The 24,097-nt window shown below is 37.4% G+C and overlaps 1 protein-coding gene and 1 long non-coding RNA gene across 5 annotated transcripts in view; one reads left to right on the top strand and one right to left on the bottom strand.

The window, feature by feature from the left end:
* TOR1AIP1 (torsin 1A interacting protein 1) overlaps positions 1-17,264 on the top strand; it is a 39,967-nt gene extending 22,703 nt beyond the window's left edge. The window contains exons 6-11 of one of the 4 annotated variants that reach the window (XM_069065453.1): positions 765-860; positions 6,173-6,214; positions 6,939-7,007; positions 10,300-10,344; positions 12,953-13,009; positions 14,441-17,264. In XM_069065453.1, the coding sequence (XP_068921554.1) occupies positions 765-860; positions 6,173-6,214; positions 6,939-7,007; positions 10,300-10,344; positions 12,953-13,009; positions 14,441-15,222 (1,091 nt within the window). In that variant the 3' untranslated portion in view covers positions 15,223-17,264. The remainder of the gene's footprint in view (positions 1-764; positions 861-6,172; positions 6,215-6,938; positions 7,008-10,299; positions 10,345-12,952; positions 13,010-14,440) is intronic. The other 3 variants (XM_069065454.1, XM_069065455.1, XM_069065456.1) reach the window with 3 other exon arrangements.
* LOC138144169 (uncharacterized) lies at positions 4,878-22,959 on the bottom strand. Its single transcript, XR_011163875.1, has 3 exons — positions 22,512-22,959; positions 5,766-5,871; positions 4,878-5,009 (listed from the first exon to the last, which is right to left on the bottom strand). It is a non-coding gene; the product is annotated as an uncharacterized lncRNA (long non-coding RNA).
* Positions 22,960-24,097: the final 1,138 nt, after the last annotated feature.

Below are 24,097 nucleotides of genomic sequence, written 5' to 3'. Positions count from 1 at the left end.
CCTGCCCCCAGAGCTGCCAAGGACTGAGGAGACATGGCTGTTTTGCTGGTACTTTGTCTGTCTGTTTTGATGTTGTTTTGCCAGATTTGTCCACTGGTGAAAGATAGTCCTGTTATTGAAGAAGTCCTGGAACCTGGCTGTTGGTTAAGAACTCCTGAGACTGTCCTGCCAGTCAGAGAGTGAATACTGTCCACTGGTGAAGAATAGTGCTGTTGTTGCAGGGGTCCCTCTCTGCCTCCACGAGGTGCTGCTTCCAAAAAGTTCTTCTGCCTCTCTCTTGTGTCTCTCCAAATCTACGTCACCAGCTCCTCCCAGTTCAGGACTCTCTTTTCACATCAAGTCCATCCCACAAGTGGGATTAACAAGCTCTGGGTTTTAACACAATCAATTTGAAAACCAAGCCAATACAGGGGGATCTTTATATTCCATTACTATCACACAAGGGCATGGACATTATTTGTATACCATGTCTCATATGTGTGCCTGTTAATGATGAAGTATTACTAAGCTGTAGTCATATTTAAAGCACCAAGATCCTTTTGGTGAAAAAAAATTAGTCTCTATATAAACTGCAATAACAACAAAAATTAGCATAATAAATGCAAAGACATTTCTGTATATAGAGTGATAAAAAATAAGCTTTGCCTGTAGTGATAAATGCCTCAGTTTCCCAGAAACATGATCAGATTGAGGATTTGAACATTATTAGACTGTAAGGCTGTGTCAACCAATGATTTTTTAAACAAATTATTATACAATTCCAGGGGAAACTGAAGAGGAGGAGGCAGAATACCATAACATCTCTGACTGTGATGTGAAACCTCCCAGCCATAGCGATGAGGATTCGACTAAGTCAAGAGGTAAATGAGCAGTGTCTGATTATATAGATATTTGGCTTGGGCAAGTTTGTACGAAAAATATTTTAGTCTGAATTTTGCATTTTAAATGAGCACTTGTTAAAAGTTTTTGGTCTATTTATATTCTGGAGTTACTTGATGAGATGAATTATGATGTTTGAGCAAGTTAGCCAAGTTTTAGCCTACTTTGATCACAGGATCTTAGATCTCAGAGGCACTTTCACTATTCCCCTCATTTTACCAATGAAGGAAACAGGTGCAGAGAGACTGTGAGTTACCCAGTGAGGTCCTCGTAGGTGGTAAGGAGGTATACGACCAGGTCCCCCAACTACAACTATTCTTTCCCCTCTGTCATAATTGCCTCTCAGTATTGGCAAAAATATTTAACTTAAATGTGTGAGTAAAAACTTATTTTACCATTATGCTAGTTTTTAAAAAATTAGAGAAATTATGTTGTCATTGGTACTCCTGTTTCTAAAGATTTTTCTGGCTTTAAGAAATTGGTAATAGTTTTAGCCAAAATTTTATCTGTAATTTTTGGTTTAAATTCAGCCCCACATCAGCAGTTGTTATTCTGTGGTTCATGAGTCCAGGTACCTTGCAGACCGTTGAGTCTAACTCCTTCATCTTACGCATGAGGAAACTGAGGCCAAAGAGAAGGGAAATGATCTATACAAGGCACTTGGGTTAAGTGTCAAAAGGAGGAATTTGAAACCAGGCTTTGATTTCAGAACTGGGTGTTCTTTATACCATACGATACTGGTCTTTTCAGTTGTTCAGCCCTAATCCAGGGAGAATTTATCTAAAGAGAGAAAAGTACCGGTGATATTAACAAGATGCTCAAACACAAGTCAAAAAGTCTTCTTGTGCTTTAGTTCCTCTATGACACTGATTCTCAGACTTTCCTCCCACAGTCCCTCCAGAAGCACTGCAGTCCCTTCTGTGCCCAAATAAAAAGTTCATAGTTTTGTCTTGTAGCTGTTTGAGTCAGTGGTCGATGTGACAGTTTGAGTCGGTGGTCTATGTTTTTGTCATCCCTCTCAATAGCAAAACAGACCTTACTAACCAAGAGAGTGAAGCCAGAGAATGAAGCTCTGGGAGACTGAGGGAGGCGACCGACAGTAGTTTTATGCCATTGCTTATCTAGGGGAGTGTGTGACTCCCTAGGACTTCTCAAGGCTTTACTTGGGTTGGCTATCCCGACCATGACCTGGATGAAGTCTTCATCAATTGCTAGTGATTGTCCCCAGTAACAAAAAAAACTGTCTGTTTTTCTGCCTTGGTGTTGTCTCTTCCTCCTCTTCTCCCAGTAGAACCTAAGCTCCTTGAGAAGGTAGCCTGTGTCCTTGTATTCTCAACTCCTAGGACAGTATCTAAGGGCTTGAAAAGTGCTGCTGATTTGAAGTGAATCTTTTACACTAAGGTAGGTAGGAAGAATATATCTGTAGAAGAGAAAGGGGGCATGTGGATTGACAGAAAAGAGATAATTGTTGTATTATATAGGTATGTTTAATGGTGCCACCTTAAAGTTGACTAACCTGCTTCATCTTCTAGCAATATATAAGAATTGGGCAACTACATGATATAGCACTAGACTTAGAGTCAGGAAGGCTCGAGTTCAATTTCAGCCTGAGACATTAGCTGTGTGACCCTGAGCAAGTCACTTGACCCTTTATGCCTCAGTTTCTTGGTCTGTGAAATGGGAATGATAATACTACCTACCTTCACAGGATTGTTGTGAGGTTTAAATGAGATAACATGTATAGTGCTTTGCAAATCTTAAAGCTATATATAAATGCTGTCTATTATCATTAAGCCAGTACTGAGTTAGTTATTCAGAACTTTTTCTTGAATCAAATGGAACAGGTTTTGGAATTTTTTAATGATCCCCAGATTACTTAGTATTCACCATCTGTTAATAGTAAGTTATCTGACATAGACTATAGTTAAAGCACTTTCTAACTCCAGAAGTATTATAAAAATATGAACTTATTGGGGCAGGTAGGTGGCGCAGTGAATAGAGCACCGGCCCTGGAGTCAGGAGGACCTGAGTTCAAATCTGGCCTCAGACACGCAAAAACTAGCTGTGTGACCTTGGGCAAATAACTTAACCCCAATTGCCTTACCTTCCCCCCTCCAAAAAGAAAAAAATATATATATGAACGTATTACGTTAAAAATTTCTTATTTGTAAAGGGAATTTGAGTTTTATCACTTTCAAGTTAATTCAGATACTAGTATAGTACATATTGTAAAGGAAGATTACGTATAGTGGCAATTAACAAGTGAAATTAAGTAAATTAATTTTAAAATTATGATCACAGTAGACTTTATTGCAGCATATAATATATCACAAACATGAAAGTCCTCAAGCATGCAGAAAAGTAACATATTATTTTTTATTTATTACTTTGTGAATGTTTATAATCTTACTATAAAATGGGTTATAAAGCTCAGGTTAAAACTTTAACTTTCTCTGACTCCAGGCTCTAGGAATTTATGATTTCTCTGAAGCTCAAGAATCCGAAAACCTCACTGTGTTTAAATGATCAACAACTTAAATCAGTTGAGGTCTCACAGAACATACCACCTAAGAGTTATTTGAAGTATATAATACCTGAATCTCAGGTATAACAAAGCAGTTCCACAAATAGCACATCCATTTTAGGTAGTTGAACATAGAAGACAATGACAACTGTGACTTTACTTCCTGATCTACTTTTTCATCAACATGATTTTTTTTCCCCAGGATTCATTCTTCTGTGTGATGTATTAAACTTTTAACATTTGCCAACTTTCTGTTATTTTTAAATCTAAATCTTTCTTTGTTTACCTGTATATACTGAAAAGAAAACCCTGAGCTGGGAATCCAGAGACCTGGGTTCCACTCTCAGCTCTGCCATTAACTCCTTGTGTTACCTAGAGAAGTCATATCCCTTCTTTGAGCCTCAGTTTTCTCATTTATGAAATGAATAGGTTAAACTAGAGAACCTCTCAGATCCCTATACTCTGCTGTAGCTTTGTCATTTTGAATCATTAGAATTTTCCACAACTAAAGGTTTTTTAATCACCCCTCTATGCCATATTCTGTTTTGTTACAATTATCTCTAAAGTATACTAGGGAGAAGACAAAAATCAGGTATTACTTTTTTTTTTTTTTTACATATCTGGGAGTTCCCTATGACTTCTCCTACCTACCTCTCACACCCCCCCCCCTGCCCCCCGCCGTGTAACAAACAAGAGTAGGGAAGTGAAACAAGTCATCATACGTGCTATGCCTAAAAATGTATGCCTCCTTCATCTATAGCTTACCCCCTCTCTGACAAGAGATGCAAGTGTGCTTTCCCATCAGTCCTCAAAAATCATTCCCGTTCACTGCATTGATCAGCATTCTAAGGACTTTCAGTGTTATTTTCACTCACTTTAATGTGCTCATTGTGTAAATTGTCCTCATTACCCTGCTTACTTTGATCTGCATCCGTTCGGTCTTGTCTTCCCAAACTTCTCTGAATTCTTCAACTAGGCTGGCCATTTCTTATGATAAAATAATTTTCCATCAAGTTCATATTTGAGTTTGTTCATCCCACTCTCAGTGGATAAACATCCTTTTTTCCTCAGCTACTGTAAAAAGTGCTGCTGTACTTTAATCATTTTTTTTAGTATATGAGATCTTTCCTGCCATCTTTGACCTTGTTAGTCACAATTATGCCTAATGGTAATATTATTGGGTCACACTTAGCATAGGTACAATTCAGTGACTTTTATTGTATAATTCCAAATTATTGTTTAGCAGAGTGGTTAGACCAACTCACAGTTCCACAAACAAACAGTACATGATACAGTTCTAGCAAATACCTTTGGATACCATAGTAGATTCAGTCATTGCCTTATGGTATGGTTTGTTTCTTTATTGTACAACTTAAAATAGGGCCTATGCAAGTTTTAAAATATGAAATATGATGTTATTCAGTATGTCTGCTTGTATTTTTAGATCTCATAGTCAACATCCAGAATTTCATTGGCAGTCATCAAAGAGTATGTTTTTAGACATGTTTCCTTCTCGTCAACTTCTTACTTTTCTGTTTATGGGTAGGTTCAGGTGCTGTTCTCCTCTTTTTTTCCAAGTGATCTTTTGCAGCTTTATTTAAGTATACTAAATAATAAAGAGAAATCAGTGAGAAAAGAAATGAGAGGGAAAAGTGTGCATCTTAAAGTGTCTGAATTTCTTGAATTCCCATTTCTATTCCTAGGCTTGAATTTAAATTTTAAAAAATATACCACTTTATAGGTGTCAATCCGATGTTGATAATGGCCTTGTGATTTTATTCATTGATTACATTGATTTTTTTGATTACATTAATCATAAAATAGTTTTAACCTACTTGTGTCCTTTGGTTAAGAATAGAACTTTTTTGCTCTACTTTCTTGGGTAGGATGCATAAAAAATTTTGATATAATTATTTGGCAATCCCCAAAGTACTCTGTATGTAAAGTTACATACGTGTTTAAAGTTTATTCCCCAATTCTCTTTCTTAAAAGTTATAATCTAATTCAAGAAACCTTGAGGGTTGAATTATTTTTCTTTTATAGACCTTCTTTACAGATTTTTATTTTGTTCTAACATGGCAAGATAGAGATAATCCTGAGAATGGAATAAGAACATTTGAAAAAACTACTTTTCCAAATCCTCCATTGTCTTTATGTGCCTTTTGTTTCGAAGATCTTGGATTTTAGATTTCAATCTGTATTTATACCAAATATCTAAGTGTTACCAATGTAAGTATTTTTCATGGAAATTTGTTACAATAAATGTCTTGGTAACATCAAGATTTTCATAGTTGGTTGTACAAGTTTTATGGATCTTAACTATCACCTTGAAGCTTCACATGGTATAGTGCATAACTCTTACCTTATCACTGTCTGTCAGTAGCCACAAACTTGCTTATAGGTAACATCCAGGCTGTTTAATTGACAAAGCTTCATGTGATCCTGGACATAGTTTCCTCATATATGTGCTAAGGAAGCAACCATTGAAGAAAACGTTATTTGTATTAGACAGGTGGAATATTGAAAAAACTTGTGTCTTAGCCTCCTAAAGAGAAAGAGGGGCAGGGAAGAGAAGGGCAGTCTTGGAATCAAAAACAGTTTGCTGTCTGGTCACCTTGGGCCAATGAAAATCTTATGATCATTATTTTGTTTTTCCTGATCTTTAAAATGAAAAAAAAAAAACCACATACCAAATTCTGACCTGTTAGAACATTTTTGTTTTAGCCTTCTAGATGTTCTGTTTTTTTCTGTCTCTGCTTCCTGTTGCAGGCCAAGAAATAAAACTTCCCAATAAGCAGTCACCATCACTAAGTAAGTACATGAAAGTGTTTGCTTCTTTTTTTCTATTGGCAAGGGGCATAATCTTGCTTTCTTTCCATGAAATATATTACAATCAGACCTGAAATTATTTGGCTTCTTTGTCCTCTTAAATCAAAGGTATGTCAGAGATAAACTGTGTGTGGCAGTTACTTTTGTATTGTGGATGTATTATGTGTCATCCAGACCAGTACTGGATTTTTTTTGTTGTTTTTTCCTTTTTTGACATCAGTACCAAAGTGGGACATCAGGTTGGAAAAATGGAAAGAGTCCATAATTCATGGATAATTTATCTACAAGTTATTAAATGCAGCCCATTTGTTAAAAATTACACTGTAAAATGAAATAGAATTTTATTTGTGTCATTCACTCAGTTAAAAAAGTGATCCCTCCCTGATTAGATATTTTCTGCCTGACTAGTGTCAGGACACTTAAGGATGAATTTATACATAATTTATAAGGAGCACATGAGACAGGGATTAAGGGGTTTTGCCTAACCTTATCTTGGTATCCCACCTCACATATGAATGACCCTGGCCCATCCCCCCCCCCCACCTTGCCTTTTACTTTTACTTCTGAGCTCATTGCTGGTAGTTGTCTTGTTTTGACCATTCTGACTCCCTAACCTCATAACACTGTAGTCTTAATGGACATAATTTTTCTAAAATTATCTGTACATTGAAATTTTGATGTTTTCATTTCTTTCCTTTTACTCCAGCCTTCCAGGCTCCAGTAAAATCTCAAGAATCACCTGGACAAAATGCAAGACTACGGACAAAATCGACAAGTAAGTGGACAAATCTCTGCTTTATTATAAAATGTTCTTAAGATCATTTGCTAAGAGATATAATCCTCTTAAAGTTCTACTTTGTTCATGGAAATGGTATTTTTTTGTTGAGGACAAAAAAGCTTTTTTAAAAGAATATTTGGCACTTTATTGCCAGTGTTTGGTTGTTAGTGGGTAATGATGGTGTTATAAGAATTTGCTTGCATGATGAATAAAAAACAAAAGAAAATTCCAAGGTTGGACTCCGACTTACTCTGTAGACTTGGAGTGACATATAAGATGTCTTGGCTTGTTTGGAATGGACAGAATGACAGTTCCAGTGGTACATTATTCCCGTACTTTATGGCCATTTCTTTACTGATGACACCTTTTTCTGTAGGTTCCCTCTCCAATAAGACATTTGAGTTTAGTTTGTCTAACATAACCTACATTATTTAGAGAAGCTTCATTTCCATTTTGAAGTAATAATGGCTGTAGCATTTGGGTTCTGTTTGCAGTTATATGTTTGGGGTAACTTATTTGATCTGTTTTTAAAGAACTTAAGAAATACTTTAACTTTTCATCATGGATCAGAGTAATATTAAAAATTCAATGTGCGTAATACTTTCAGCAGAAATGCATCAAAAGCAATGTCTTGTCTTTAGAAGAAAATTTATGTAGTACTTAAGTCTGAAGTGACATTCAACCCAAGTGTCTAGTCAGCATTCATTCATCTAGGGCCTATGGCAGGTGAGACCCCTAGGATTTCATAGAGGTTCAGGCCATAGCAGGTCTCCTGAAGCTACGTGAGTGACTGGAATGTAGAACACGCAGAGAAGGTACAGTTTATTGTCTAGGTTGCCTCACCCATGTTTTCCCACAAAGTAAGAGCTGGATTTTGGATAAAGTTGGCCTTCTCCTCTTAAATTTTTTCATAATCCTTAACTGTATTGTATTATAATTGGGCTTAAGTATATCACATAGGTGTCTTTGGCTATCATTGTTAATAGCTAATACATTCTCCTGGCCACTTGTGTGTGTCTGTGTGCTGTGAATATTCCTTATTGTCCATTGCCTCTAGAATACCTCTATCCTTACTCTTCTGCCCAGTACAGCATGGTCTCCCCATATTTCCCCTCGTTTTATTTGTTTTGGGTTTTTTTTTGCTTTTTGGAAGGCAATTGGAGTTGTGACTTGCCTCACACAGCTAGTAAGTATGTTAAGTGTCTGAGGCCAAATTTGAACTCAGGTCCTCCTGACTCCAGGGCTGGTGCTCTATTCACTGTGCCACCTAGCCACCCCCTTTCCCCTTATTTTGTGTTCCTTCTGTTAGCTGCTGCTTGTAAAGCTTTGAAAAAGACTTGAGTAGACTTTTCTTAACATTGCTTTTTGACTCCTTCCTTACCTTGCTAGTCATAGCTAATTTCTATAGCTGTTATTTCCCAAGAACACTATTGGTTGCCTAAAAGACATCTGTGCTCACCATGATGTTATAGTGAGCCCAAAGTACCCCCCCACCAAATACTTTAATACCGCACCAGGTTTGCAGTTCAGCATTATAGAAAATTAAATTACTATGTGTATAGAGTTTATATCATGCATGACCGGTCCATGATGTCATTTTAAAGCATTTCACAAGTGCCTTGAAACAACTTAATGCAGATATGGAGTGGGAAATACCAATTCTAGGTACTATAGCTCTTACTACTTCAAACTGTAGTACCTGGTGTCATAGTAATAATAATAGGAATAACTCTGAGAAGTCTGTTCATTTGGGGCAGGCCAGTTCTACATTTACCTCAAAATAGACTTAGCACAGATTTCCTTTCTCCCTTCTTCACTCCTGCCCCTACCTAATGACTTTCTTTCCTTTCCTTAGCATTCCAAAATTCATGCCTCATGCTCCGACTACATAATTTTGTCAGCTCATATAGAAAGCAGTACGATACTACCATCACCAGGGGTTTAATAGCACTCCACTAGTATTTCAGGGTAGATGACATGTCTATTTCCCACTAGCAAGGGCATTTCCTCCAGTTATTCAGCTTCCAGAATGGCAAAGAACAGAGAAATGAATGGACAAAACCATAGTTCATGAGTTTGTCAGCTACATGGTTGTCCCTTCAGGTTGTAAAGTCATACCGCTGTATAGTAATGATGATCATCTCATATCTAGCACTTGGTAGTACAAATATCTTCACTGTTTTACAGATAAAGAAACTGAAGTTGAGAGGTATACCCAAAGTTACAAAGCTAGTAAGTGTTGGAGCCCGGGCCTCAAACCCAGGTCTCATTCAAGCTGGAAAGGACCATAGAGAGGTCATCTACTCCATCTACTCCAGAACCTGCCCCTGGAGTCCAGGGTCGATAGAGCAACTAGCCAAACCCACATTCACCTAATTAGTAAGTGGAAAGGCCTGAGGCTTGAATGGAGGTCAGCTTTCTTCCAGTCCAGTGCTTTTTACACTTCCCAGAGCTATGTGCTGCTACTGTGTCATTTCCATGTGAATGTGCTAATAACTTGTCTCCTCCTTAGAGAGCTATCTGTTATTGATGAGGATAAAAGGATTACAGTCATCTGTTTCATACTGTGTAGGCAGTGACTAATTATCACTCCACCCTTTAGGCAGGAAGAATATGAACCCCACCCCATAAAAGTTTTATTCTGGAAATTCATACTACTTTCAATATTTTGATTTTGTTATTAAGAATTTTAATTTTGTTATTAAGAATATTATTAAGTGTTCCACATACTGATTTTAAAGCATGTCCTTCCTTATCAATGGTATCAGTGGTAATTGTAGTATGTGTGTCAGCTCTGGTTTTTTAATTAGGTAAATCCTAGGTGTGTTACACAATAACTATTATGGACACCTCATAGACACCTCATCATGATGGGAAATTTTTTAAAAATTAAGAGTCTCTACAATATCTAAGTTCAAATCATAGTTTGAGTAAGAACTGTTATAGGTGATGAGTTATCCCAGTCTAGACTTATTTTGATGACTCTAGCAAGTTCATATTTGTCTTGAGGCTTTTGGGGATTTTTTTTAGTGGAGTATATTTGTTTTTGCTTTTTGGTCTTGAGGCCAAAAATATACCTGCCTGTTCCAGGGATTCTTAACTTTGATATTATATGGGATTGAGGAATACCTGGAAAACCAAAACTTTCCTTTATCTGGAAAAAAAAAATCCAATGTTAGTAAAAATTTGAAAGTGTCTAGGATTTGGGTGATACAAACACCAGACATCAAAGTTTATTTGAAAAAGTCTCTTAAGTAGCCTACATTCAATTCTTTCTCTTTCCTTGCAGCTTCTACAGTAGGCAGGAACTTGATTCATGATCATTTTTCAGATGGTATGTTACATATTAAATTTTATCATGTGTTTGACCTGTTTTCTTTTTCCTTTGACTTGTCCCAGAACATTCTCTATTCTTGTTAAATAATTAAGAGTAAGATAGAATAGTGATACTTTAATTGATTTAAAAGACCTTATCACAAAAAAATAAGAACTTGTAACAACATTCAGCATTGGATCTTCAAATTTTATTTATAACTACTTTGTACAGATAATGTGGATCTGGTTTTATAAGGATTTTATAATTTGCTAAGCAGTTTGATCTTTCATTTGACAAACATATTGAGTACCTATTGTGGATAGAACATTATTCTAGGCTCTGAAAGAGGTACAGAGATAAGACACAAAATATTACATACTGATAGAGAAATCAGAAGAAAAATAACTTATTTGGCCTTGGAGTCAGGAGGACCTGAGTTCAAATCCAGCCTCAGACATTTAATACTAGTCATGAGACCTTGAGCAAGTCACTTAACCCCAATTGCCCTGCCTTCCCCCCTCCAAAAAAAAAAAGCAAAAAAAATTGGGGGGCAGCTAGCTGATGTGGTGAATAGAGCACCGGCCCTGGAGTCAGGAGTATCTGAGTTCAAATCCGGCCTCAGACACTTAACACAAAAGCTAGCCATGTGACCTTGGACAAGTCATTTTGCCCTCCAATTGCCCTCCAAAAAGCAAAAAAAAAAAAGCTTATTTCCTGTTCAGATTGGGGGTGGGGGTGGGGAGGGTGGTAACGATCATAAAATCTGAGATTTAGAGCTAGAAAAAACTTTAAAAAGGTCACCTACTCCAAACCCCTTGTTTTATAATAGATGAGAAAACTCTGAGAGGGGAAGTCAGTCACTTGCCTCTAGTACCAAAAGTAGTCAGTGGAAAAACCAAGATTTGAACCCAATCATTATCTGGCCCCAGGTTTTACTCTCAAGCACAATCAATATCTGCCCTCATCTTTAGGAACTACAGCCATTTAGTCCACCACCCCCTCATTTTGAGGAAACTGGGGCACAGAGAAGCTGAAGTAACTTACCCATGGTCATTCAGGTAACAAGCAACAGAGCTAGGCTTCAAACCCAGGTCCCCTGACTTCAGATACAGAACTCTTTCCATCCTAGGTTGTAGCTGTCTCTGCATATCCTCCTTGTTCCATAGCTGACCCCTGGCCTCACAGGGTCCAGTTGTGGAGCCCTCTTTCCCTGGCACTTATTTTTGTAGTCCCTTCATGTTTATGTTTGGAGATATTTGCTTTGTTGCCTTTGTTACTCAGGGAATGACCACCGTGGGACTTGCTATAGAGTGTTGTGCCCATAGCCCTAGAATTTCTAGAAGTGGTAACTGGGATGACGGTAAGGCTATGGATGGAAGTAGGGAAGGCAAAAAGGAGGAATAGAATTTGGGAGAAGGATGATGATGAGCTCAATCTTGAATATGTAGACTTCAAATTCAGTTTAGAAAATATTAAGTATCTGGAATACATACAGAGCACCACGCTAGGCTCCAAAGATACGGTAATAATAGGGTCCAACACAGATCACGCTGTTTAATAGAGTAGAAAAATATTCACTAGAAATCCTAGGAGGGAGAATACACGTTAACTGGAGGCAGTGTACAAGGAAGAATTTCTCCCCAGCAGTGCTTACTTTGGGAAATATGTAAAGCAAGAGTTCTTAACCTTTTTTGTGCAGTCTGGTGAACACTAGACCCCTTCTCAGAATCATGTTTTTAAATGCACAAAATGTATAGATTACAAAGGAAGCCCAATGATAGGCACATATCATTATCAAAGTATCTTTCTAGGAACAAGCTTGTGGACCTTACATTAAGAGCCTCTGACATAAATGTTCTCTTATATGAAGGTGAAGGCAAGAAGTAGAATCAGAAAGAAATGAAGGTAGAGGTAGTCAACATTACTAGTTGCTAATGAGCTATCAAAAGGGTTAAGGATGGAGAAAGCCCTGAGTTTGAAGGTCTCTGGTAACTTTTGAGAAGGTAGTTTCAGGAGAGTCAGTTGGGGTAAGAAGCAAAACTGTGGAATTCATGTTGCAAGATACTGATAAATGAGTGGGTGGTGAGGAAATTAAGGCATTGGATGTCTGTTCTCTTAAAATGTTTGTAAATATGGTAAAATGAACTCCATGGACAAACAAGGTCAAAGGAGGTAGGAGGCAGTGATGCTTGAAGGCATAAATGAATGGGGTTAGTGTTGGGAAGGTGTGTTACCTGCTCTTAGACACATGAGAAGATAGAAAAAAAAAATGGGTAAAAACAGGAGCTCTGGAGCTGAAAGCTATGACCACACCCTTTTGGTTTCTTAAGTTCTTTCTTTTGTCATGTGATAAGAGTTTTTATTTTTCTTATCTTCGTTGATAACTTTTCTTTTGGAGGGGGAAGGCAAAGCAATTGGGTTTAAGTGACTTGCCCAAGGTCACACAAGCTAATTAAATGTCAAGTGGCAGAGGTTGGATTTGAACTCAGGTCCTCCTGACTTCAGGTTTGGTGCCCTATTCATTGCACCACCTGGCTGCTCCTTTTTCTTATCTTCATTAGAGGGAAATACCAAAATTTTAAAACCTAAATTGAATGACTGTTGTCTTTCTCAATCTTTTCAACAGATGATAACTTCCATAAATCAGACCTTACAAACAAATCGTTATTATCTGTCAACCAGAGTAAGTACTTCTTAATTTCCACTTGACCTTATTCTTCAATGAAATTATGTTAATGATAAAGATAATTCATAGAAGTATAAAATCTCAGAATTGTTAAGGACCTTAGAGACAGACCACCTACTCTAATCTACACTGTATACCTGACCAAGACTCCTTTCTAATTATTCCACAATTCAGTTTTCTGTATTGTTTTAACAATCAGATAGTTAAAGCTTGAAGAAACATGGCTTGAGATCTTCAGGAAGATATTGATTTGAGAGCCTGTTAAATATCTAATATAAGAAAAGCCACACATTGGGGTCTTCCTTTTAAACTCTGTTGGACTCAGTGAAAAAGATGTAGAAAGTGAACAGACTGGGATAGATTTTGTGATAGTTTTAATGCTAATGACCACTTACACTGGACGTTTCAGAATGCTGAAAAACGGCAGAACAAAACAGCACCCTTCTCATAGTTTTATAATCAAGGATGAGAAAATTCCAAACTCAGTTTTGCTACTGTTAAGTTGTATGTATTACAGAAAAAATCGAATGAGCTTATGGTTCCAAAAAACCTGCAACTATTATACAGTTATAATACACAGAGCACTATGTATGCTGAGGCCAGGGTATATGAAGACCAAAGTGAAAACAGTCCTTCCCCTGGAGGAGTGCTAATGAATACATATTCTAGGGTCCCATGTACATATACAAGTATATACAAAAGTTGCAAGATAATTTGGGAAGGGGGAAAGCACTAGCAATTGGAAAAACTAGGTACTGTGGGAGACTGAATATAAAAACAAAATCATAGCTGTTATTAGTAATATGTGGAAGAGATTAATTTAAATTATCCTTTTTATTTTTATTCTCATATTACAATTGCAATAATAGAAAACATTCAATCTAAAATAGTCCACCTTTTGGGTATAATATGAACTAATTTCTTTATAGGAAATTGTGTTTCATAAATTTGGTCTGATATTGTTCTTTTCCAATTTTATATTGCCCTGTGCCACAGCAGAAATAAACAATATTTAGGTATACTATGCGCTCTTATTTCTGAACTGTTTGTGGCATTTTTTCTATTTCTAACTGTAAGGCTATTTTTTTAACCATTTCTGCAGTTTTAGAATTTTAGAATTAGAATGAACTTTAGAAATCATCTGTCAGTGTCCTGTCTAAAGAAACACATGCACATTTACATATGCAACATTGAAGATTTTTGCATACATATTATAATAGAGTAACAGTTCTGTCTTTAGTTAAAGAAATTACATTCTTCTGTTTCATCAACCCTTCATTTTTTTCACTACCCTTCCTCTTATCTTCTAAGTATTTCTAAAAGAACAAAATGGTATATTACAAAGTTTAATGTTAAATTTCAACAAGTCACTGTTCTGTGATGCTGAGAAAGTGATGTTTATGTTTGTCACTTCTGTTATTCCTTAAGCAGATCAGTCTAAAAAGAAGTCTTCTGTCAAAGTGTGGCTGCTGGTGGTGTTAGTAATTCTTGTTGCCCCCAGTTTTTTCTACATGAATTGGACTTCAACCACAAGTGTAGAAACCACTGCTGTGCAGAAATTCCAGAACCAGATGAAAAAACTTATGAATAAGTACCGAAGTCAGGATGAAAAGTTATGGAAAAGGAGCCAGACGTTCCTGGAGAAACACCTGAATAGCTCCCACCCTCGGCCTCAACCCGCCATCTTGTTGCTGACTGCTGCCCAGGATGCTGAAGAAACACTCAGGTGTCTGAGTGAACAGATTGCAGATGCCTACTCCTCCTTCTATAGGGTTCGTGCAATCCGAATTAATGGGACTGGCAGATCCACCCAAGACAGTGACGTTGTCAAGCTGGAAGTAGATAAAAAACTGAACGCGGGGTTCACGAATGGCCAGAATGCAGCTGTAGTTCATCGTTTTGAATCACTCCCCGCAGGCTCCACTCTCATCTTCTACAAATACTGTGATCATGAAAATGCTGCCTTCAAAGATGTGGCCCTGATTCTTACAGTCCTACTTGAAGAAAAGACCCTGGGAACTGATGTAGGCCTAAAGGAGGTTGAAGAGAAAGTGAGGGATTTCCTCAAGGCCAAGTTTACCAGTTCTGAAACCCCTAACTCTTATAATCACATGGATTCAGACAAACTAAGTGGACTGTGGAGCCGTATCTCCCACCTAGTCTTACCTGTCCAGCCTGAAAATTCCCTGAAAAGTGGGGTGTGCTTATAACTATGGGAGAAAAGGAAATATTCCTCATGTCCAAGAACTTCTCAAGCCCCCTGACCAGTAATAAGAATCAGAGCTCTTTTTGCAAGAACTATTTTCTTTTTAAAGGAAATTAAAGTTCTGTTGTAAACATAGGACATAGTGAATGCAAAACATTGTAAATGCTTTTAATTTCATAGTCATCTTAATATGGTCTGTAATCCTGAAGAGAAGATCTTTTTCTTTGTTACATGCAAAATAGTGAAGACTTAACTTAGAGTTGCAATTTGTTTGCAGGTTTCAAAGAGTTCTCTTTGAGAATCTGGGGCAGAGTCATTATAGGTTTGGTCTGATTCATGAATTGATGGACTCCTTTCCCATCAACTTTTCCAGTTTTTTAGTTTAGCTATTTTCTTCCAAAGCTTTCCCTGCCACCTCCCTCGCCCTCCCTGCCCTTGCCCCTGCCCTCCCCACTCCTTACCCCTGATGCTTATGCATTGGCCTCATGGGATGGCAGCTCTTCACACACAGCTCAGCTATGGGCTTTCCTGGTCCCTTTAGCACATTTTAGGTGTGGCTTTATCCTCTTAACTATTTCTTAGAATAACAGAAGCACTGAAAGTTTTCAAGGGTTGGGGAAAGGGGGGAAGGGGAAATCTTGCACAAAATTAAATTTTAACAATAAGCCATTGAGAGGCAGCTAGGTGTCCAAGTGAATAGAGCACCGGCCCTGGAGTCAGGAGGACCTGAGTTCAAATCCAGCCTCAGACCCTTAACACAAAAAACTAGCCGAGTAACCTTGGGCAAGTCAATTAACTCCAACTGCCCTCCAAAAAGCAAAAAAAAAAAGAATCCATTGTAATTAATACATAATAGGGGCGGCCAGGTGGCTCAGTGAGTAAGAGCACTGGCTCCAGTGTTGGGACGACTTGGACATTGAATCCCGGGCTCAGACACTCAGCACCACAACCAGAAATAACTGGCCATGTAACCTTGAGCAAGTTACTTAACCCCAATTGCTTACAAAAAAAAACAACAAAAAAAAAAACAATAAGCCATTGAGACTTGGATGATCGAGGTGTTCATATCATCCTTATCATCCCATTTAATAATTCAATTCAGTCTTTCCTTTTTAGTATGGCCATCTCAAAGTATTCTTCCCATAAGAAATGTCTGATCCTGCAATAACATTTGGAAGGGAGTATATATCATGAGACTTAAGTTCAACCATCCTACCTCTTGAAGGGTGGGCAAATTCTGGGTAGTTTATTCTGAACATATATGTTAAAGCTTTTGATTTTAATAAAAATCTAAAATTGCAGGATCAATAAATAATATTAACTTCTCTGTATATGTATTTTATTCTGAGTCATTTAATAAAACTCTGTGAAGAATATGAAGATTTACTATGCATATAAGTTTATTTTGAGTGCCTCATGCCAAAAAGAAAATAAAGTACCACAGATGAAAAATTTTTAAATGTATATTTAATGTACTTATATATTTCATTTTTAACTTTCAATCTGTAATTTATAGAATTCTTGTCTCTTAAGTTGCTATAGTTTTTCTTAGATTCTTGTAATTATGGAATGACCTAGGGATGGGTTGGGGTTTTTTTTTTGTTTGTTTGTGAAACTTGGAAAATCTTTATTCTCATTTTCTTTCAGAGTGTTATTAGAGCTAGACATTGGTTTCATAATTGCCTTTGAATGACCTATATTTGATAGTAAATAGATAGATGGTTCAATTTTTCTTTGGTGAGGCCACCTATATTCATAAATCACATCGCTACTAAAATGATTTTCTGACAATCCAGAATCATATTATTTAAATCCTTTTCCCAAAAAAATTCCTAAAAGAACAGGAAATGATAGAAACATTGTCATTTTATACATACAAAAAATATTGGGTGGGGAGGTAAATGTTTTTATTAAATATTTTGCTGACCAAATAATTTTAAGTGATTAATATTGTACCTTTTGGAAACATTAATTGTAGCAGCTGATTTGTAAATGACTTTCAAAACTATTTTAGTAATTTAAATAAATTTACTTTTTTGGTTTTTATTCAGAGTGTGGTGTGAACTTAATGAGAAGCACTTAAACACATTGTTTGCTGTCTGCCTGGCCTACCAATTTTACACCATCTATCACGTTCCATCTCCCACCTCTGCCCCTTTGCATGTGGTTCTTTGTGTCTGAAATGCACTCTCTCCTCACCCTGGTCTCTTGAAGCCTTTAAAGTCCTCCAAAGCTAAGCTCAGATGCCACCCTCTCTAGCAAGCTTTTCCTTATCTCCTCCTACAAGCTTGTTAGTTACATCTCCCTCTTGAAATTGCTTTGTATAATTATGTGTTTGCTTATCCATGTGCCTGTAATAATCCCTCCATAGAATGTGAGCTGCTTGAGAGCAGGCCTGTTTCATTTTTTTTCTTTGTATCCCCAGCACCCAGCAGTGCCTTTACACACAGTAAATGCTTAATAAGTATTTGTTGAATTGAATTAAACAATTCTCGAATGAACTTGTTTATATTTGGAGTAATTTATTTTCGTGACCCTTGCTAAGAGAAAGTCAAGCTAAAAAAGTTGGGTGTCCTTCACAAAAATCATTCAATTCACTTCAAATGCCAAGGGCCTACTATGTGTGAGGACAAGAAATCTGGAAACAGAGTGATCCCTTTTTAGCTGGATGAAACTTGGGAGACTTCATGGAAGAGGTGGCAACAGAGTTGGACCCTGAAGGAGGATTTCTGAGGCAAAGATATAGGGGACATATTGACTTAGCAATAAGGTATGTACCTTACAGTCCTCTTCAGGAAAAGGGATCTAAAGAACATCCCTGTAAGCATCAGTTCAGAATTCTAAATCCAAAGAATTGGTCGAATAATTTTCATTGAGGAAAACAAGACAATTGATTTAAAATTTAAGAATTGTCAGATACTACCATTCTGCCTTTGTTTACATAATTCTTGTATTTGTCATCTCTTGGGTAAGATGAGTTTAAAATGACCTCTGATCTTCAAAAAAAGGCAGATTTTATTCCCTTCATTGAAAGGAAAGTATAGTAATTTGTATAGGCTTCTTGCATAGGGGCGAGAGCTAAAGCCCAGGATTCTTGATGGTAGCATACCTTCTCAAAATGGGCTTCATAGTAGTAGTTAATTGTGCCAAGAATGAAATGAAGGCAAAATAATTATTCTGGCAGAATTTATCAGTGATGTTTTTTTAGTGTATATGCTATATGGCTATAAAGCAGACTTGATTTTTAATAAGTAAACATACTAAAGAGGAATGTCCTGGAGAATAAAATTGTTAAATATTTATTATGCCCCTGCTGTGTGCAAAATTCTGTGCTAGGTACCTTGGGGAAATGCATTTAAAAAGAGAAGCTTAAAATCTAATTAGGGTGGGCAAGATGTAAGTATTTTTAATATAAAGTATAATGTGAAAATTACAATGTATTAAGAACCTAATGTGCTAGACACTGAGAATACAGAGAAAAAAAGAAATTCCCTGTACTCAAGGACCATATTCTATTCTGTTGAGGTCATCAGTAAAAAAAAAACATTTATGTATCACTTAAGGTCTGCAAACTTCTTTAAATAATTGATCCTAACAACCCTATAAGATGCAGTAGATACTATTATCCCATTTTACAGATGAGAAAAGTGTTATGGTTAGTAGTAAATGGTTAGAATTGCACAGCTAGTATATTAAGACAGGATTTGAATTCAAGTGTCCCTTAATCCAATGCCAAACTGGATTCACCACACCATGTCACACACACACACTTTTGTTGTTTAGTCATTTTCAATTGTGTCCAACTCTTTGACCCTCATTGGGGTTTTTTTGGCAAAAATATTGGAGTAGTTTGCCATTTCTTTGACTCTCATTTTACAGATGAGGAAACTGAGGTAAACAGGGTTAAGTGACTTGCCCAGGGTCACACAGCTAGTAAGTGTCTGAGGCCAGATTTAAAATCGGATCTTCCTGACTCCAAGACCCTGCACTCTATTTACTGTGCCACCTAGCTGCCCCTATACACACATGTATATGTAATTTTTTTTTTAAGAAATCTGTGATTTCATTAACATCAGGAACACTATATGGAAAATCCCTTTGTGGATACAAATCAGTAACACATCAGCAACTAACATTCTTGGATTGTTGCCTTGGATTTTCCCTGTGGTTAAGTGGCTTGTCCAGGGTCACACAGCTAGTGTTAAGGGCAGAAATTGCACAGGATAAATCTGATAAAATCTGTTCTTGTGTATGTACACATATGGTATTTTGGCCAATCGTGCCTCATAGGTAGATAATACAACAATAATTATGACCAAAATATTCTTACTCAACAACCAAAGATCAGAAGTTTAAGAGTTAGAATTCATCACAATTCAACTAGAATTATTATTAGTAGTGTTATTAATATTAATATAACAATTGTGGTGGGAAGGGAAGAAGGGAGAGAATTTGGAACTCAGAAGTTTTAAAAATGAATGTTAAAAACTGTTTTTACATGTAAGTATGCCAAGAGCATGAAGAATAACTCAGTTCATTGTACACAATTACAGACACATCATATGTGTGATGACTAACTTGGATAGACTGGGCTCCTCTTAGCAATACATGGTTAGAAGACAACTCCAAAAGACTCATGATGGAAAGGGCTATCCACATCCAGAGAAAGAACTACAGAGTCTGAGGGCAGATTGAAGCAAACCACTTGCTCTCTCTCTCTTTTGAGTTTTGTTTTATTTTGTCCCTTCTTTCTCATTGTTCACTCCATTAGTTATAACCCTTCTTTACAACATGACTAACGTTTAATGTGAAGGTATTTGTAGAACCTGTACTTGATTGCATGCCGCCATGGTGGGGTGGGAGGGGGGGAGGGGAAGAGGGGGAGAAAATTTGGAACTCAAGGGATTGTGGAACTGAATGTTGTAAACTGAAAGTAAATAAATACATTTTAAAAAGTAACTCAGTTTAACAGGTTATTTGGGTGCCTATAATAAGCCACTGTCCACGATAAAAAGGCTGGAAATTTAAAGAAGCAGGTGGTGTTTCCTGAGTTGAGAACCAGCTGGGACTACAGCCTCTGGGAAATACAAAAAGTCAGGAAGAACCAGGACCTTGGGTAATAAGCTCACTTGAGAGGCCCCATGACCCTTCACTCCCTGTGGCTTTGTGACTTCATCAATGACTCATAGTGTTTGAATTTGATAATCTAGAGGGCAGGACTTGTGAGAAAACTTCTTAGGTGGCAGAAATATCACTCCATGATAAGATTTCCAAATGCTTGTGCCTTGTGATGACATAAACTGGTATGTTCCAAAGGCCAAAAGTTTGTCCTTCTGAAATATTTCTGCTCCCTCAGGATAAGCTGGTTTGTAATTGTCAAGCCTGCTTAAGCCCAAGAGAAGGTGTATAGTGCATTAGTCCCAGGGAAATTCAACTCCCCAGTCCCGTAACTTTTCCTGAGTCTTGAACACTATACCACTGTTATTAAGTCACAAAAGCCACTTTCTGTTCTTGAAAGATCAACTTCTTGCCTTCAACAATTTCAGTTTTTAGAGATCCCAGTATCTAGCAGGGTAGACTATAGTTTAAATGCTAAAATTGATCATACATTTCGTTCTAGGCATCTTTCTGGCTATGAGGCCAGCTATGTCTCCCCTTCATGGTTCTAAGGTTTAGTTTCTTCTTTTCTACTGCCATCAGGTTGAGCCCCTATTCTGAGTCTGCTCCCCCATGCAGATGCCTCCTGCCAAGACCTCCATCCCACATAAGGAGGCAACCCTTCTCCTTGTCATGCCCTCTATCTGCAAAAGCGATTCCATTCCATCCTCTCTCCTCCATCTGATTGCCCCCTCTATCATCCACATTCTTTCACTTTTATTCAATCTCTCCCTATCTACTGGCTGCTTCCCTGTTCCTTACAAACATGCCTAGGTCTCCCCTATCCTTAAAAAACCTCACTTTGATCCAAGCCCACTAGGTATCATCCCATATCTCTCTTCCCTTTTGTGGTTCAGCTCCTTGAGAAAGCCATCTACAGTTGATGCCCCTGCCTTCTTTCCTCTCGCTGTCTTGCTAACTCCACATTCTGACTTCTGACTTCATCATCCAGCTGAAACTGCTCTCTCCAAAGTTATGAATGAATCTTTAAGTCCCTAATCTAATGGCCTTTTCTCAGTCCTCATCCTTCTTGATCTCTCTGCATCTTTTGACATTGTCTTATCACCCTCTTCTTGATACTCTCTCCTCCAGGTTTCTGTGATATTACTCCCCCGGACCTGTGAACATTTCCTTCTCAGTTCAGACAACATTTCTTGGTGTCCCCTTCTATATACCAGGCACACTAATTTTTTCTCCAGGGGTCAGTGTATCATAAACTATCCCTTTAGAGTTCCAGGAAAATTTTCCCTGGGGTTCTATATCAAAGAGCACCTGAAATTTCTCCCAATGCATCCCTGCCATTCCAAGATGATCCAAATGGAGTTTCTAATTCATCCCTCACTAGGACAAGCAGATGGGGATTCAAGCTGACAGTATGAGAAGAATCACCCTATTTTCTCACTGGGATATCCCTAAAACCCTTAGGGGAAGATGTAACCAGTCCTCTGGACCCCATTAGTTCCAGTGAGCGCTGAGATGAGGACCCTCAGAACTTATAGGTTCACATGCCTTTAGTGTTAGATAAACAACCTCTCAGGGCTAACCCTGGAGCCCTCATAGGTTGTAATAGTCATGCTTAGGGGACCCAACTTTTCAGTGTGAGTGGACATTGGGATAGTAACTCTAGAGCATTACTACAGATATGAAAACACAGTGAAAATTAATTAGAGGAGTTGATGGGTTTGAACTCTATGGCCTTTTACCTTAAAAACTGTATGATTCTATGATAGATACAGATTATTAGAACTCAGTCTACTGTATCCATCTCCCCTTATTTGAAAACTGTTTAAACATCTTAAATTCCAGAAAGTGAATTCTACAAAACAGAAAAAAGCAAAAAGCCATTTTTCAAGTTTTCCCCAAAGCAATCCACTTTCTGAAAAAAAAAAAAAAACCAACTGTGCAAATAGACATGAGTGAAGCTGAGAACTATGCAGAAGAGAAAAAGTAATCTTCCCTACTTGAAAAGAAAGGAGTGTTTAAGTAAAGTGCTAGGCAAATCGGGAAGTCGAGCACGTTCCATTTCTCATGCAATGTGAAGTCATACTTCAGATAACAACATATTTCTGGCGCCTTTCATCTGAGGATTTCTAGGCACTTCTCTGACATTATCTCATAGTAAATGTTATTACTCACATTTTATAGGTGGATAAGCTGAGATACCAAGAGATTAAAAGCCTTTGCCAAAGAAGATAGAATGAGTCAGGAGTCGAGCTGGAAATAATGTCATCCAGGATTTCAGGTTTCTTTGTCTATGACTTAATCATAAGGGGCACCTTCCCAAACTCTTCAAATAGAAAAGGAAATCATTTACATGGATTTTCATATATTCTACCATAATTAAATTGAGCACATTTATTTCCAGTCACAATTGTTCCTTGTGAGAAGGAGGTAATTAGAGGAGTTAATTGTTGAAGATAGAATCTCTTACTTCAGGTTATTTTAATAAAATTGACTCAGAGGTGCTAGTCTTGAGTTGCGATGGAATCTCATCATTTGTCATCAATGTTTCCGGTGCTCTTTCTTTTTTTCTCAGAGAAAAAAAGGCCTAGACTCTTTGCAGATTCTGACTGGATCCTTCTTCAAATGTCATGAGACCAAGAGGCACTCATATTCTGTACATACTGAGGATAGGAGGAACCCCCCCTTTTTTTTGCTTTTTGGAGGGGCGATTGGAGTTAAATGACTCGCCCAAGGTCACACGGCTAGTTTTTTCGTGCGTGTGTTAAGTGTCTGAGGCTGGATTTGAACTCAGGTCCTCCTAACTCCAGGGCCAGTGCCACCCCTGAAAAACCCTTTCTTATTACTGTTTCAAGAAGTCTGCTCCCCATTTCTCTTTAATAAGGACTTTTTCATCTATCTTTTTTTCATCCTGTCTTGGAAAAAATAAGTCCCCATATTCACTTAATGATACTACTTGTTAAAAAAAAATCACGAGTAAACATACAGTTTAAATCATCTTTACACCAGATTCTTGGGCTAATGTTAAACTGGAAAAACAGGATAAAAAATGAAGTACTTGAGGTACCATATGTAATTAAATGTGAACTCTAAGTATATTTTTAGAAGGAGCATTCAAAAATGAATTCCTTCTTTGCTAAGGCCTAAGGAGAGGATTAAAGGTTTCTTTTTTAGCAGTTGCTGACAGCAACAGGTCCTAAACCAGTACAAGGAATTATATATCCACATCTCTGGATAGACTCACCCTTTTCAGTGCTCACCCTTTTCAAGCCTTTGATGTTAATCGGGTAAATGTAGCATTCTTAACCCTAGATACGCAAGTATGGAAAAACTGATTTCCAGATGTTTTCTTTGTGTGAACATAGACATTTCTTCTATCATACTCTCCTTTTTCTCTCTCACGTACAAGGAGATGGATAGGCAGTTAAGGGAAGGGAGAAATAAGGTCAATAAACAGAAAAGTTCTTCAAACACCACTAACACACCAATTACTAACATCTTTTTCTGGTCACTGCTCATTTGCCATGAAATCCACATTATATGCTTTCTACTCTCCAATGTTCCATATGTAAAATGCTCTGGGATAGATGCAATATTGTATATATGAAATGAATAACAATGAAATTGTGTATACATAGTTCCAATTCAATTCAACATAGATTAAACAGCCTGGCATAGTGATACAATGAAGTTCAAGTGAGATAGTGTGTGTGTGTTTATGTGGGGTGGGGAGGAAACGCCCTACCCTGTTTCAATAATGA

This window comes from Petaurus breviceps, unplaced genomic scaffold (genome assembly GCF_028583685.1).
Source record: "Petaurus breviceps papuanus isolate PSGF00001 unplaced genomic scaffold, PetGlider_PUasm1.0 90692, whole genome shotgun sequence".
NCBI lineage: Eukaryota > Metazoa > Chordata > Mammalia > Diprotodontia > Petauridae > Petaurus > Petaurus breviceps.
Note: the sequence above shows the minus strand (reverse complement) of the source record. Positions and strands in the feature narration are given on the sequence as shown.